Here is a 17,265-nt window from a genome sequence, read left to right as displayed (position 1 = left end):
AGTATTCGAATGTGAAGTCTTAATAAGGCTGGAGGTGTCATGCAACCAATGTCGAGGAACAGCTTGCCTGGGGTATTTAAAGAATTCGAACGTAGCTTACGAATATCTGTGATAGATAAGATAGCCTTATACCATGTACAGACCGACACTTAATCACACGATTTCGGCTGTTGAATGGATTATCCCACTAATCTTAAAAATTTATCAAGATGTCGACATACAAAATTGACAGTTCCAAAGCACTTCATTGAAATGATTTCAAACTGATCCACGCTAAATCTCTCTGCGCGACTCTGATTTTGCGCAATCTACTTGTCAGCACTGGAAATCTGTTACATTATCACAGCTGATTTAGACACTACAAAGGGAAAAATGTAAACAAACAATTTTTTTTTTTTAAGCAATGACTCTAATTTCATCTGAAAATCGATTTAACAAATGAAAAAATGCATCCATTATTTCTATTATATGGAAAATATTAATAAAAGCCGTCTTTTTAATTCAAAATACTATTTGAAAATCTTTATTCTTTTGATAAATATTAAGCGATTCGAATCTTGAATGACAATAACAGCTGGTTTTTGATCTTTCTAACTGCAGTGAGAACACTGTTGGGTTATGAAATGCTTAAATATAATCTAATCTTTTAAATTTTCGGTCTGAACATGGTATTACTTGCGTAGCGGGGGATATGGACAAGTGGACTTGCTTTCATCCTCACTCATGAGTCCAATATGAGCGATAACATCAGCTATTCTACAAAAATGCTAAAAGAAAGTAGTTGTTCCGAAAAGAGAGCAAAGTTCTCAACGTGCCCTATGAAAACCAACACCAAGACATGAGCTAAGCTTGATTAGCCCAACTTGAAACTAGAACAGCCAGCATCTTGAACAGGTTGCTAAAGCTAAAGCGTCAGCCAAAAGGTCAAAAGCTAAAGGAGGACAAGGGTTTGGTCCTGACTATACCATTACAGCCAGACCAGATGATACAAATCCGATCGTTAAGTTTGTATGACAGTTATCCGATATCGGCGGTTTCGACAAATGAGCTGCTTATTGGGCAGAAAATGACGTATTCAAAAAATGGAGTGTTACAAACTTCGTGGCAAGGTGTAAAATGCTTATAATTGCCTAAAATTGCCTAATTGCTTTGAAAATAAATTAATGGAAACGAGCATCGGTATTCATATTTTCTCCTTTGAAACGTCTCAGCTGATCAGGACAGATTTGCCGAATTTAACGTTTCCAAATACATACGATTATGGATATCTATCCAAAGTTGGTCCATTAAGTGTTTTAGCATATAAAGAGTGATCCATTTCGAGGTTTCCTACTTTTTTGAAGAAAAACCACACACATTTCAAATTAAATGGGGAATTTTAATTATCATTCGAAAGAACATTCTTTGTCATTTATTTTTTTTGAGATTATCTCTTTCAAATGTTGGCCGCGACTACGTCTCAGATGGTCCATCCGTTGAGTTCAACTACTCAATCGAGCACGGCGAATGACAGGTGTGATGTTTTTCTCCAAGGCCTGAATCAAAGCGGGATTGTACGAATTGACTTTAGGATTTATATATCTCCACATGAAAAAGTCTAACGTGATATCACACGATCTTGGTGGCCAATCGAACGGGCCAAAACGTGAAACTATCTGCTCACCGAAAATGTTCTCTCAACAAATCTATTGATTGATGCGCTGTGTGGGAAGTGATGACGTCTTGTTGAGACCAAATGTCACCGAAATCACGAGCTTCAATTTCAGGCATCAAATAGTCAGTTGTCATGGCGCGATAAGGGCTGCCATTGACGGTTTCGTTCTTACTGCCATCATTTTTAAAGAAATATGGACCAATGATTCTACGGCTCATAAACCACACCTAACCGTTGTCTTTTCTGGATGAAATAGCAGCTCTTGAACCTCTTCAGGTTGCTCTTTGTCTCAAATGCGGCAATTGTGCTTGTTTACAAATTTATTGAGCCAGAAAAAAGGCCTCATTGCTGAAGATAATTTGGGTTGAAAATGTCGAATATTCTTGGAACTTTTCAAAGCGAAGCGATGTCGCTAGGCAAGGTCGAGCGGCTTAGTTCTTGCCAAGCTGTACGCTTTAAATTTGATACTATATAACAATGTAAAATGCGCCAAGTCATTCCATACTTCAGTCGGAACAGCGCCGAATCTACTCTCCTCGGTATTGTAACCTCTAGCTGATAAGTTAGTACATATTTGGAAGCTTAGCGAATTCAAGTCTTGACCACTCGGGTCAGTAATTTATTCAAGATCTACATATAATTTAGCTGTGAGTTATGCAGACAACCAAAAGCTAGACCATTTCCTCTCAGACTGGCTGTGTCTTTCTCAACTATTTACTATATTTGCTGACATCACGATGCGGAAAATTGAAATCCATCAAATCGTCCGCCATAATTGTCATAACCAGAAGAAGAAAAGGCCGAGGAAAACCTAAGAAAAATACAAATTTGAACAAAAATTTAAATTGCAATATTGACACATGCCATTAAGAATAAGTAAAAAAGAAAACCTTAAAACGGCACACGAAAAGAAGAAAGTCGAAATTGAGAAACGCTAAGCAAACACAGGTACAAATCGTTTAACTGACATTTGCTGGCAAAAACACAGTATCGGTGACAGAAAACCAGCCGAAAACTGAAGAAGTCGCTGCATTGGCCGTAACGCTGTCGAAAAGGCGGAAAATGTTTGCCAGAGAAGTACAAAAGAAATTGAAAATATCGAAGAAAAAAGCACAAAAGTAACAAAACCTTCAATTGCTGGTTGTGCTTTGCAGCGCCCGCACACGGGGACACCGTTACATAAAGGCAACACGACAAACGGCGCAGTCGCAACCACAGATGCAGCCTGTAACTTGAGCCGCGAAACCCGCACATGATGGCGACCACTCAACAGCTATCCCTCCGACTGCGGCGCTGCTTGTATTTTGTGTACGCGAAGCGTAGGAAGCAGCAAGCCACTTTGTTCGTTGCCTGGTAGCTGCGGCGTTGACTGAACCTTTGAACTCGCTGATAAGAAAATACAATTTTATAAGTTGTTGGGGTTAGCAACTAAACGCAATTGCAATATTGTGCTAGCCAAAGCCGAGATGTAAGTATACTCGTATGTACATAATTTCAGGCAGCGAAACACGAATAACGGTGGTTATGACAAGAAAAACGTTAACTTCGGCTGCACCGAAGCTAATATACCTTTCACAGGTGCATTTCTTTTAGTAACTATGTGTCCAGTTTGTATGGAAGTTATATGCTATAGTAATCCGATCTGAACAATTTTTTCGGAGATCACATTATTACCTTCAGCAGTAATCCATGTCAAATTTCGTCAATATATCATGTCAAATGCAAAAGTTTTCCATACAAGCCTTTGATTCCGATCTGATCAATTTCTTCGCAGACTACATTGTTGCCTTAGAAAATAATCTATACCAAAGTTCGTGAATATGTCTTGTCAAGTGCAAAAGTTTTCCATACAAGAACTTGGTTCCGACAAATGGCAGCTATATGTTATAGTGGTCCGATATCGGCAGTTCCGACAAATGAGCAATTAAAAACTGAGGGACTAGTTCGTATATATATAGATATACAGACGGGCAGACGAACAGACGGACATTGCTAAATTGACTCAGCTTAACATACTGATCATTTATATAGTATATATTTTATAGGGTCTCCGACGCTTCCTTCTGGGTGTTACAAACTTCGTGACAAACTTAATATACCCAGTTCAGGGTATAAAAATGCTAAGTAATATGAAATAATATATACATACATACATATGTACAAATATAAGTATGTAACTTTTTTGCACGTAATTATTTCGCTGAACTAATAATATACATAAATATTACATAACAGAAAATTTACTGCTCTAACTTTTAAGAGCACATGCATAAAGAGATATTCTTAGAGGTGTCAACAAACCTATTTTTCAGCGTACCATAGTTGTTGGCAGATTCCGACAAATGATCATCAAAATGCACTTACGTATTAAATTCGCCTTAAAATCGGTGGTTCCAGACCGGTTTAAGAGCCATAGTCTCTTAAGCAAAGCTGTTCTGAATGATCCGTATATATATGTATATGTCGGGGCTGTAAACCTGACTTTTCCACGAAATTCGCATTTTTTTGTATATATCTCGTAAATGAGAAGAGCTATAGAAAAAATGTGCAAGACAAACTTGTAGGAAATTTTATTTGTTACAAAAAAGATCTGAGGTCAAAACCGCTATCATTAATACTTCTCGAGATAGTCTGCTTTTTAAGTAGGGCTTTATAGAATTTTCATAGATGGTATGTAATAAAAAAGCTAAGAAAATTCCATACAGCCTTAATTAAAAAGCCGAATATCTCGAGAAGTATTAATGATAGCGATTTTGATAGCAAAAGTTCTCAATGGCCACTCCAAAGTCGAGTCCCCGATTTTTGATAAATAATTCTCCACCTTAAAGAAAGAAAAAAGGACATGTACAAAATTTGTAGTTAAAATTATAGCAATAGATTCAAGTTGTACAAAAAAATGGATACTTACTATTTTGGCACAATGGCAGGGCGTAGAGTCATCCTGAAAAATAAGGACATCCGTTCGTGAAAATAGGTTTTCCATTGAAGGTATTCAATTTTTTTGAGGTGTCTCCTAATAATAAGTCCCATTGACAGTTTCTTCTATCAGGTCTAATTGCCCAAGCCCATAGTAGGGAAAGCAACCCCAGACCATTCGGTTGCCTTCCAGTTCTTTGAACACATTTGTCCTTGAACCGCTCAGCACTTTTTCTTCTCACGTAGGACATACCGTCGCTGCAAAAAATGTAAAATTTGGACTCATCTGAAAATATTACATTTCGCCATCGTAAACGTTTTTGACGCATTTTTGAGGTTAAAAGTGGTTTTTCTTCTCAACAGTTCTTGTGCTAACTTCCGTACCGACATCTTCAAATAACTCTACTTTAATGCCCTCAGCAGTTTTGAAGCGATCCCTCAAGCAGATACGTTCTACTATCAGATCTTCCCTAGAACTTGTTTTCTTCTTTGCTCCAGAGCCAGTTTTTCTCTTAAAAGACCTGGTTATATCGAAATTTTTATGAAATTCTCCGATGGATTCAAGCTTTAACGAAGCACGAGGACAAAATAAAATTTGGAATCCAAGCAATTTTATATATACATACATATACTATATATATGCTCACACACTGACCGACATATTCAGTATAGGGTTTGTTAGAAAAACCAAAACCATTATATGTTGTATATGGGAGTTCGGGTGGACCCTAATTTATCTATTAACTGTTACCAGTTATTATGTATTATTTTTATTAGGTATATGAAGGCTCAAAGAAGTATCGGCCCAATTCAAGCCATGATACACAGAATTACTATTGTCATGAAAGGATTCTTCCTCAATTTCAATTGTATATCTCACACATTAACCAATACTTTCGGTCAAAAGTCAACTATAGATACTGGGGTCCACATATTCGGCACCTAGAGGCTGGAATAGTTTTGGTTGGATTAAGACAACTTTTGGTCACAAGGGGGGACACTTTAAAGAAATTGAAAGATCTTTCTGTCCGATGTATGCATGTAAATCGAAAGAGATCTATTGCACTCTCCGTTAGCTGCGGTAGTTTTAACTGGTCACTGTCCAATGGGTGTGAGTGTGGTACGTTTAAATTTGTCGAAGTTATTTGAGAGAAGACGTATCAGCATTTTCTTTTGATTACTTCGCTTTTGTAAAATCAAGGCTAAGCTACCTTGGATCTCACCCTTTCATACATCCATGTTGGAAAACGGGAATGGAAAAAATCCATAAAAAATCCAGATTCGTGCTGGGTTCAAAGTGATTTGCTGATACATGAGATCCAACTATATGGATTTCCACGTGACCTCTATCTCGAAAGCCAGTCACTGAACCTAGCCAATTAAGTATATTATGTAATACTCGTAATAATGCTTATTAAAAAGCAATAATATTTTTGAAACCAAAGCAGCTTTGATTTTATAACGCCTCAGGAAGTGAAAAAAATTCGTCGACCAGCTATTCATACTATAGCGTCGGTAACGTTGCAAAGTGAATTTGAAAAGCTAAGTACCAATATTTTCAACGATGACTCCAGCCAACTTATCACTATAGATGACTTACGTAAGTATCCCTGAAGCATACTAAATATCCCAGAAATATTTGCAAATCTTACTTTTTTATAGTCACAAAATCCGCACTCAAGGCGTTAGCTAACGGCGCTGTGCTGTGCATTCTTTATCAGTTGTCGGGCTGTTACGCTTCTCTCAACTATATGACTTCGATATTTATCGCATCTGTTCCAAATAGTAACTACAACGACTCCATTTTTCCCAATGAAACATTCATTCTTTTAACTACTAAGAAATCTAGCAAGTTAGTTTGTTGAAATTTTAAGATAGCGTTATGAAGATAAAGTGCATTTAGGCGATTAACGCCGATATATTTCCATCATGAGAATATATCGGTAGACTTAGCCCGGAAAACAGATGCTGGGATCAATTTAAGGCATTTTTCCATGATTTTCGAGCAAAAATTTGCATTCTAACAGCATATATCACCTCTCATATTCATTCTTCGGACCGTCTTTCACGAATCTGAAGTGAAAAGTGAAATAAATCACTTGGTGGCAACACCCTGGGCGCAGACGTGTCAAAATTACGAGCATGCAAAATGTTTTTTGAATAAAAATATTTTTTCTCAATCGCAATTATTTGCAATAACTTTGTTTTGGAATTTCCACATAATCAATCCAACATCATTTTGAAAGCAAGTTAATCGATTTGTCATGGATCATATCCAATTGCTGGTAAAAATAGGGATATGATATATTTGTAAGTATTTTCTTTTATGGAAATGCATATGTGTTTACAGAAGTTACTTATATATATGTACATACATACATATTATGCATCCATTTGGCAGCCTCCCACCGTTAGGTGCGGCGTTAAATAGGCAATTTCAGCACAACAACAACAACTTAGAGTGGCAATCACCCACCCACCACAAAACGAATTTTCTACTTTGCAACATTTTACCGAAATTAAACGCTGCAACACCATTTTCCAGCAGCATTTCAAAATTTCAAAGAGAATTTTCGTTAAATACAAAGGGCGGACGCTGAGTGATGCCTTGCTTGCTTTTCTATTTGGATTTTGCCTCGATTAACATTTTCGACATGAGCATAATCGCCATAACCTATTGCTCACAAATTAGCCACAAATGTTGGTGGCTGACTAAATGGCTGACGAACGCCTTCACCAACAATTTTGACCACTTGCAAGTGATGCATGGGCCACCACAGCAGCCGCTTGAATCGATACGAACACACAGTTGGTGGCAGCGTTTGGCCGACATAGAGCGCCGCTGTAATTGAGAGGTGATCGCCGCCGATGATGATCGTGCAGCAGTTTAAATTTGCGGTAATTTTGTGCCGATCGAAGTACATAGAAACCGAAAATAATACAAATCGACATGATGTTTGCAGTTAGCGAAAACTCTCAGTAACTAACACATTCACCTTTGCATATATTGCTGCTGTATTTAGATATTTTATGACCAAGTGATCTGCCATTCCCACGCCCAGCGCAATTTTGTATAGAAGTCCAGCTAGAGTTGAAGAAGTTTTCGTTGAGCCGAATCAACAAATTTGGGTCAAATATTACTTTTCAATCGGTTAAGTTTATCTACAAAACGCAAACTTACATATTAAATTAACTAATTGAACTCGCAGTTGCAGACACAAAAAAAGAGAGGCCGAAATGCTCGAAAATTCTTCGAAAAAAGGCGACGACTAACAGAAGTTTTCAGGACCGAAGCATACTCTTGTAGAACCCACAGAGGTGATCTAGTGACGGATGCCCATAGCATACTAAAATTATGTAGGATACACTCCACGGTCTGCTGAATGGCAGTGAAAGTATAACACCAGGAGATTTTGAACCCGATTCTCCAATCGATGACGATGGAGCAGACGTTCCATTGCCCGACCATGAAGAAGTTCGAATGGCCGAGGGTCGATATGGCAATTCAAACAATTGGCGAAAAGGAAGAAGTCGCGAATATGAGTGGTTAATGTTAAAAGCATTTTTTTGAATGGTCTTTCATATTCGCGATATTCGGGCCGAACACGTCGCTTCAAAACTGCTTAAAAAACTCCATCGAGCAGTAACGCATTTTTTCATTCTTTTGGATCGGTCAAAATCATTAAATATCGATGGAATTTCAAGCCAATCATACAATTGCATTTTTCCGGAAAAGGAAGAAGTCGCACAAGTTTTGTCCTTTTTGACCTCTTTAATGCCGCATCACACCTTTTAAGCCCAAATGTTCGGTGAATTCCATTGAGTGGTTAATGGTTAAAATGTGATTTTTGGTCAAATAATCGGTCACAAACGTCGATCGATGAGACGGCGCATTATCGTGCAACAAATGCCAACTTTCATATTCGCGATATTCGGGCCGAACACGTCGAATACGGCGCACCAAACGCTTCAAAACTCCAAGGTAGATTACCGCATTAACGTTTTGGCCGTGTTGAGCAAATTCTTTGTGGACAATATCCAAGCCAATCATAAAAACATATCAGCATTGTCTTCACTTTTGACTTCTCCATGCGCGATTTTTTGGGTTTCGGCTCGTCCGGTGCCTTCCATTCAGCACTCTGGCATTTTCGTTTCGGAATCATATCGAAAACACTACGTTTTGTCACCAGTCACAATATTGAAAAGCAAGTTTTTGTCCTTTTTGACCTCTTTAATGATGTCCTTCAAATGTTGGATTATGAGCAATTTTTGGTCGTCAGTCAATTTGTGCGGAACAAACCGTGCACACACCTTTCGTAAGCCCAAATGTTCGGTCAAAATGCGATAAATCGATGTTTTGGAGATGTTCAATTCCATTTCCACGAATTTCAGTGATGATTTCGGCTGATTTTTGATGAATTCACGCACAGTTTCGATGGAATTTCCGGTGATCACGGATTTTGATCGGCCCACATGTTGATCGTCATTTATGTCCTCACGACCACTTTGACAACGTTGAAACCACTCGTGCACTCTGCTACGTGATAGGCAATCATCGCCATAAACTTGTTTCATCAATTGAAACGTTTCGGTAAAAGTTTTACCAATTTTAAAACAAAATTTAATGTTGGCTCTTTGTTCGAAGCTCATTTTCGCACCGATGACACAAATATGCTGACACTTAAAACGCCATAACTTCACTTCCAATTAATGAAGTGTCATGAAATTCTCACTGGACAATCGATAAAGATAGCAGATTCTAACGCATCAATCCTCATATAGATGGCGTCACCAGGGGGCGCTAGATTCAAAAAGTCTACTTTGGAACGCACCTTGTATGGTGGGACGACAGCATTCCCGACTATTGGAATTTAAGTGTGCTCTGCCAATCCACAAAAAGGGAGACCCCATAATCTGCGCCAACTACCGTGGGATAAGTCTCCTCAATATCGCATATAAGGTTCTATTAAGTGTACTGTGCGAAAGATTAAAACCTACCGTCAACAAACTAATTAGACATTATCTGTGTGGCCTTAGGCCTGGAAAATCAACAACTGACCAGGTATTCACCAGGCGCCAAATCTTGGAAAAGACCCGTGAAAAGAAGATCGAATAAAAATCACCTCTTTATTGAATTAAGAGACAGCGGCTGCACTGGCTAAGTCAAGTCGTCCGTATGGATGAAAGCACTCCAGCTCTGAAAGTATTCCGGGCAGCACCCGCCGGAGGAAGCAGAGGAAGAGGAAGACTTCCACTCTGCTGGAGAGATCAGGCGGAGAGGATTAGGCTGCACTTCGTAACTCGGTTATAGCCGCGTAAGCGCTGTCTACGCCATTAAAGAAGAATAATAATTTAACTCGTAACCTAATACATTTTACTAGAAAAATTTTGAGCAAATACAAAAACAACATTTATATACGTAGATATATTTTTAATTGCATCTAGAACGAATGCATTATGAATGTGTGTCGAGATTCCTGGGATTTGATAGATCCTCGCGTCTTCTTCCACCCAACTAATCATGCTCCATTGATTTGCCTTTCGTCTCCTCGAGGAAAATCATGAGATAAATTCCGCAAACAACACAAACTCCAGTGCACGAGTACATGGTAATGGGCAGACCATAGTTGTATAGGAACATAGGATAGAGATGTAGCGCGCCGAACACACAGATACTCATGAATACCATGCTGATCGCTTGAGCTTGACCGCGAATCTGTAAGTATAGAGGAAGGTGAATTATTTTATTTTGTAAACAAATAAAATTCCTAAAACAGTCATTACGCGTACTAATTTCTTGATATCGATATAGTATCAGTCTTAACCTTCGAATCGCAAGGCCAAATTTGCGCATTTAGCCATTTACTCACCTTCGCTGGCAATATTTCCACAATGATTGTATATGTCAATCCAACAATGCCGAACGCAGCCGTATATACCACCAACGCCATTAGCACCAGCGGCGCCCAGTCGTATTGTGCTTTGGTCGCATCGTCGGTGAATTGTACGAAAATGCCGAAAGCAAACATGGACGCAGCCATACCAGCTGTAGAGGAAAGTAAAAGTACTTTCCGTCCAAAACGTTCCACCAGCACCGTCGATGTGACCGTTCCCGCTATCTCCACTACACCCATATAAATGGTGCACTCGTTGGGATCCATCGTCGAACCGGAGGAGGCGAAAATAGCGGACATATAGCTGACGAAGACGAAGCTGCTGGAGAACTGATTCAAAATGCACACAATGAAGGCGGTGAAAAATTTAAACATGGCCGATTTGGTGACTGCAAGAATAGATAAAATATACAGTAAAGTACTTTCTATTAAGAATTTAATGGAAACAGATGATTCTCTTTCTCTCTCTTAGCTATCAAAAGTTTTATTCATTCCAATTATTATATATTCATGTGATTAGTTCAAAAAGAAAATAATTACTTAATCGGTCTGATCAAATCTGATTACTTACAAAAATCTTTAATCGTGATGGGCGTGGCCAGTCCACCTGACAGCACAGCCGTTTTAAGTTCCTCAAATTCACTGCTCGCTGGAAGTGTGTGCCGTGGCAGTTCTAAGTCTCTATTGGATTTTTGTTGCGAATTCTCCTCCAATTCTGGCAGACCCTTGTAGAAATTAAAAGACTTTTCCGCGCGTTTGGTATGTCCACGCTTTAAGAGATATTGTGGCGTTTCAGGAAATGCCAAACAGGCAACAAAGTAAAGAATGGGCAATACAATTATAATGCATGGCACCAAGAAGTAGTCAAGATATGCGGGCAAAGCATAGCCAAGTAAAATACCGGTGCTGAGGAAACCCATCGCCATCGCTGTAAGGGCGCCACGTATTCTAGAAAGTGATAGGAAATAACAAACTAAGAATGTATGTATGTATGTACCAAATAGATAGAAAATTTCAGTTTAATATAAACTTAAACATGAGGACAAGATAAAAATCCGTATCTAAAAAAAAATTTCCAAAAATACTCGTATATTCAGCTTGTTTTTGTTGTTGTGCCTTCAAATAACGATGACTGTGTTGCGATATTTGATTATAGTTTTTTACCCCCATAAAACTTGTTCAGTCTACTTCGATAAGATTAAATCACTATATTGATATCCAACTTATCATTGCAACAAACTTGTGGATATCGATAGGTTCAGACTCATAAATGTGTTTCAGATAGTATGGGTTATTATATTTTATCATAGTCTTAGACTTTCAAAGAACTTATACTTCTCCTTTCTATTAATTTAATAAATATACTAGTGCCTGATTCATTATAAATTAGCATGTGTGTTTAAAAATCGTATGCAGATATATAGCCTTTGAAGACATAGTGCGGACTGAGTTGTATAAAAATGAGAAATTTCTGACAATAGCCGGAAATTTTGCATTCGTTTTCAACAAAACCTCCAACAAACTTGGGAAAATTTTAAACCATCTTTAGAAAACTGAGGTATAAAACGAGAAACAAATGAATCGATCAAAAAAAGTAGGAGGGTTTCTCGCAATGTGTTACTACAGAGTATGCAAGTTTTGTACACCTAATGGGTAATCAAATTGGCGCTTGAGAATCGACGGTTAACAGTCAGAGATCTTACCGGCATCGCTGGAATATCAGGTGGATCAGTGAAAACCATTTTGAAAGATCATTTGGGCTTAGGAAGAGTGAAAGCACGTTTGTTTCCAAATTCACTAAATTTTTTCTGAAAACCGCGTCGCATCAACCTCTGCAAAACAATGCTTTTGTCTTCCAGGATGTCATGAAACGTATTTTTACTGGCAATGAGTGCTGGATTTATGCTTATGACACGGAAACAGACGATCAATCGGCCGAATATCGTGGCAAAAACCGAAAAAACCACGTCAAGGCAGGACAAAAATCAAGGTTATGTTGACAGTTTTCTTCGACTAGTGAGGTGTGGTGCAGTCCGAATTCTCTCGAACTGCCAAACTGTCAACTGGGAGTGCTATTTGAGTGTTATACGTCGTTTGCCCGCCCGAAGCTATTCGTAAAAATAGGATGGAATTATGGGCCGACAACTTTTGGTCTTTGTAACACGATAATACATACTGCATTGATCCTTTGAAAGTTTTTCGACAAATTTTCAACCAATATCATGTAACACAATCATCGTATTCGCCTGATTTAGCTGCATATGACTTCTGGCTATTCAGCAAACTCAAACGATCGATCCACGGAAACCGTTTGGAGTAAATTGAAGACATTAAACGTGAATGGCTACGCGCATTAAAGGCTATTCCAGGAATTGACTTTAAAAACTGTTTCGAGGATTGGAGAAAACGTTGGCACAATTGTATTGGGGCCAAAAGAGATGAATTTGAGGAGGACGACATAGATTTTGAAGAATAAATTAAGTCACGCCCTTATTAGGTTTAATGTTGTTTTGTCTCAAACCATTAGAGCTATATAAACTAAACCTTGTGAGGACAAGTCTTTCCTGAATTTTCTTATACACTATGAAAATTAATGAAATCAGAGTATAACCGCGCCCACTTTTCATACAACGGTTATCTCGAAAACAAAAAATGTTCGAAAACTCGTTTAATAGAAACGTCAGAAATATTACATTTCGCAGCCAAAATGTTAAGCAAAGGTCCTTTAGGGTCAGCGTCAAAACTCTAAAATGGTTACCATCCACCATTAGTTGTCCGGAACGTTTCTGACAATTTCAACCTAACTGAAGTGCACTTTAAGTATAAGAATAAAATCGGACTTTAACTTAAGCTCCCAGATATCGAATATGCACATCCAGTGCCAATGGCTGACTAAAAATATCGGTCAATCTGATGATATACATAATTTAAGCTTAGAGAGAATACTTTGCATCTTTTTCTCACAGCAGTCTGCGTGATGTTTAAAATGAGTAAAATCGGATCAATATTTCCCACAGTCCCCATATATCTAATATACATATACAAATTGCGAAAATATAAAATTTCCGGTTATTTTCGAACTTTGTCCTTCCTTACGTGGGCATTTAACCATAATGTCATTATGCCCCAATTACGAGGGCTGCTATATATATTCTGGCCTAGGGCAACACTAAGTGTTGCCAGGTGCAATCTGACATTTCCATTGGAAAGTTTGACATTCTTTAGCATAACATCACTCAGAACGTTTAGTCATTTAATTGTGAATTGTTTTATTTACAGGGAATTAAAAAATTCATTTCGGCCAAAAAATGGAATTAACTCGTGAACATTTTCGTGCGACCATTTTTCACAACTTTCGACGTGGATTATCACGACAAGAGTGCATCGATGAACTAAAATCTTTGTATGGCTATGAAGCACCATCTTATAGCACTGTGAAAAACTCGTACAACGAATTCAATCGTGGCCGACGCTCGCTCAAAGACGAATTCCGTGAAGGTCGTCCAAAAACAGCCGTTGTGCCAGAAAACATCGATGCCGTACGTGAACTGATAACGCAAGACCGTCATGTAACATACCTTCAGATAGAGGCATGCCAATGTATTTCTCCCACCAGCATACATTCGATATTGCATGAACACCTAGCCGTAAAAAAGGTTTGTTCTCGTTGGATTCCGCACAATTTGACAATCGCTCAAAAAAAGGCTCGTGTGGATTAGTGTAAAGAAATGCTGAAAAAATACGATCGCGGTGCTTCAAAAGACGTTTATAAGATCGTCACAGGTGGCGAATCATGGATCTATGCGTATGAGCCCGAAACAAAACAGCAATCGACAAAAAAAAAAAAAAAAAATAAAAAATAAAAAAAAAAACATTTTCGTTGATAAATATGCCTATTTACATTATTAGGCCAGAAATATATATAGCAACCTACGTATGTTACTCCCGTAATTTCTAGAATAAGACACTTTATGTTTAAAAGTTTGGTATTGAAATGTTCCTAATACGCGTTCTTCACCTCTTCTTCCTAGAAAGTTTCAGGTCTGCTTTTAATATAAACGATTTTCAGTTCAGTTTTTGGAATCTATATAGAAACTCAAATGCCTCTATCTACGATATTTTATGTCTCAGATATCCAAATCCTGACTTCTTTTGGATACCAGAAATTATAGAGGTTGTCTAAATCATTGCTTGCTCCCAGATACCCGAGAAAGTAAAAGTAAACGTTTCAGAAAGACCTCATACTGTTGTGGTCAATAATTTTTTGATCGCAAACAGCAAATATATAACGAGTATTGTATTAGTTCTTCAATGTTTACATATCCACAAACAAGTTGTTGTACAGTTGCACAATTGAAGAAGCTTTAATTCGAATAAGACGGCCAATTATTTAAAGTTTAATATAAAAATAATATAGTCTTTTTGTTAATCAGTGTTGTGTATGTTACGAGCAATTCTGTTGGTGGAGTTAGCATTAAATTATCGAGTTCACGAGTTTACACACAAACATAGATATGTAGATAGATATACAATCTCCTATATACAAGTATATGTTTGTTTTTGTGATTTTTGCTTTTTTTATATGTCTTTATGAGTCGTCGTTTATGGTTTTTGATAGTAAAAGTTATTTTTAAGATTTTGGGGACAAATTTTGTAACACAAACATATAAATGCGGTTAGTCGCTAATTGCACAGATCGCTGAGTAATAGTTGAGTTTTTGTTTGAATATATGTATATACATATAAATAGATATATTGTTCTTCCCCCCTATAATACTTACTCCTTGTCTGATAACTCGCTAATGAAGATGGGTATGATCACATACATGCCGCTGCTCGTGAAGCCAGCAAAGAAACGTCCAGCGTATAGATAATTGATGTTCTGTGCCGTATAGCTTAGAATCCAGAAAAGCTGTGTGAATAAAAATTTGATTTTCTTTAAAAAAGTACTACTTACGTATAGCTGTGTATATCTGACCTAAATTTTTATTTCTTAATCTCTCTATACAAAAAATGGAGACAGGGAGGAAGTCCATTTTTACTATTATTATATTTATTTTCAATTTCATCCACATAAAAAAAGTTCAATTGCACTTACCATATGTGGTAGAGCCATCAAATACATGTTGAGTTTTCTTCCCAACCGGTCCAGCGTGAATCCAAAGAAGATATTTCCCACCAGAAAGCCGATACCAAAAAGGGAACCAATCCAGGACACCTGATCGGTGGTAATCGTAAAGTTGAGTGGCGATTCGGGCGATTGTAGCACTTGTATAATGGGCGAAAGCCAACCCAAACTGATGCCATGAGTAAAAGTTATAATGTGTGCTGGAAAGTTAGATTATGAAATTATTGGTGGAGACTGAAAAATATTTACACATAATTTAAGGTTTGCCATTTCATTATGGAAAGATATATTACTATTTAAATTTACTACCGAAATTCAGAGTCAGTTGACTCAATTTTAAGGGCGCTACGTCCAATTTATGGTTGTCACAATCGTCCTATCCGATCGAAAATGAGCGTCTAGTGGAAAAATTTGAATTCACAGGCACAGTACAAAATAGTTCCGTGCCAGTGAGACAAATAAGTGCCCGTAGTTTCGAGAATATTGCTGCCACTGGCGCATCAACTGAGGAAGACCCAAATCAGTTTCTCACATGTCTTTCTCAAGAGTTGGATTCGAACAGGACGGCGCTACAAGCCACACAGCAAGTGTCACAATCGATTTATTGAAAACCGAGTTTGGTGAACGTGTTGTCTTACGAAATGACCCTGTCAAAGGCCACCTCGGTGGTGCGATTTGACGCCGTTAGACTATTTCCTGTGGGGCTTCGTCAAGTCTATGGTCTATGCCAACAAGCCAGCGACGATTGATGAACTTCGTTCGAATATCGAACGTGAAATTGCAGCAGTATCGACCGATTTATGCTTGAAAACGTCGAAAATTGGGTTCAGTGTCTGGACTTCTGCAAGCGCATCCGTGGTAATCATGCAAAAAAAAAAATCGAGGTCCATACAAATTTCACGGGAGTAAATTATTTCATTAATTTCCCAAATAGTTTTGTTTTATTTAAAACTTTTGTAGCTCTCTGACAGACGTTTTAGCGGTTCTGGGACCAGTATTACGTAACTTTTTCCTTTCATCCAACTAAATTAGAAACTAACATGAATTCATATCGTTTTTTCTTTCATATGAGCACTAGTGGCCCATGCCAAGTCACAGTCACTGTTTTGAAAGAGAAGCTAAGAACAAGATTTGCATTTTTAAACATATCGTCATTTTTGTCCATACTCATGACATCATTAGATAAGAGGACCACATGTATACATATGTATATATAAATGAAATTTGACAAGATGAAGCCAAAGCCGGCGTTTCACTACCTTTGAAAAACCCTAAACACCACTCACTCCACTTCTTCACCACTGCGCCTGGATGCATTTTGTACTCACCCACGATGGTAACAAGTATTTGCCGCCGATAGCGTTTGCTCCAAATCGATAATTCCTTTGTGCTGGACATTTGTCTTGCTATCAATTATTATTTTTATTTAAACAGTAAAAAAGTAAAAAAGTTTCCCAAACACTCGAAATCCACAGCTTTAACGACAAAAAATATATTCAAATCTGCTCTCAGCTTCTAAGTGGTACGTCTGCCATAAGTCAATATCGACTACTGTCAGCCAAGGCGGTTTTTCGGCGCTCATTTTATACAACATTATAGCCTTGTTTATCTTTTTGCTTAGAATTTGAAAATTTTATTTGCGATACTTGCACAGGCGGCTGCAGAAAGGTACA

The 17,265-nt window shown here is 37.9% G+C and overlaps 1 protein-coding gene across 1 annotated transcript; it reads right to left on the bottom strand.

The window, feature by feature from the left end:
• Window positions 1–10,085: 10,085 nt before the first annotated feature.
• LOC126767599 (facilitated trehalose transporter Tret1-like) lies at window positions 10,086–16,990 on the bottom strand. The gene is made up of 6 exons (XM_050485046.1): window positions 16,921–16,990; window positions 15,563–15,792; window positions 15,246–15,376; window positions 11,036–11,412; window positions 10,441–10,853; window positions 10,086–10,286 (listed from the first exon to the last, which is right to left on the bottom strand). The coding sequence occupies exons 1-6, from the start codon at window positions 16,988–16,990 to the stop codon at window positions 10,086–10,088; spliced, it is 1,422 nt and encodes a 473-aa protein (XP_050341003.1).
• Window positions 16,991–17,265: the final 275 nt, after the last annotated feature.

The sequence above is a fragment of the Bactrocera neohumeralis genome, chromosome 2 (assembly GCF_024586455.1).
Source record: "Bactrocera neohumeralis isolate Rockhampton chromosome 2, APGP_CSIRO_Bneo_wtdbg2-racon-allhic-juicebox.fasta_v2, whole genome shotgun sequence".
Lineage (NCBI taxonomy): Eukaryota > Metazoa > Arthropoda > Insecta > Diptera > Tephritidae > Bactrocera > Bactrocera neohumeralis.
The sequence above is the reverse complement of the archived record's forward strand: the minus strand, read 5'-3'. Positions and strand labels throughout refer to the sequence as shown.

Bases quoted from the DNA above. Each gene is read 5' to 3' on its own strand.
- LOC126767599 (XM_050485046.1), bottom strand. From the start codon at position 16,990: ATGTCCAGCACAAAGGAATTATCGATTTGGAGCAAACGCTATCGGCGG. The intron at 11,413-15,245 runs GTAAGTATTATA...ATCACTTTCTAG, and splicing joins AGCGAGTTATCAGACAAGGA to AATACGTGGCGCCCTTACAG. The intron at 10,287-10,440 runs GTGAGTAAATGG...CTATACTTACAG, and splicing joins TGGAAATATTGCCAGCGAAG to ATTCGCGGTCAAGCTCAAGC.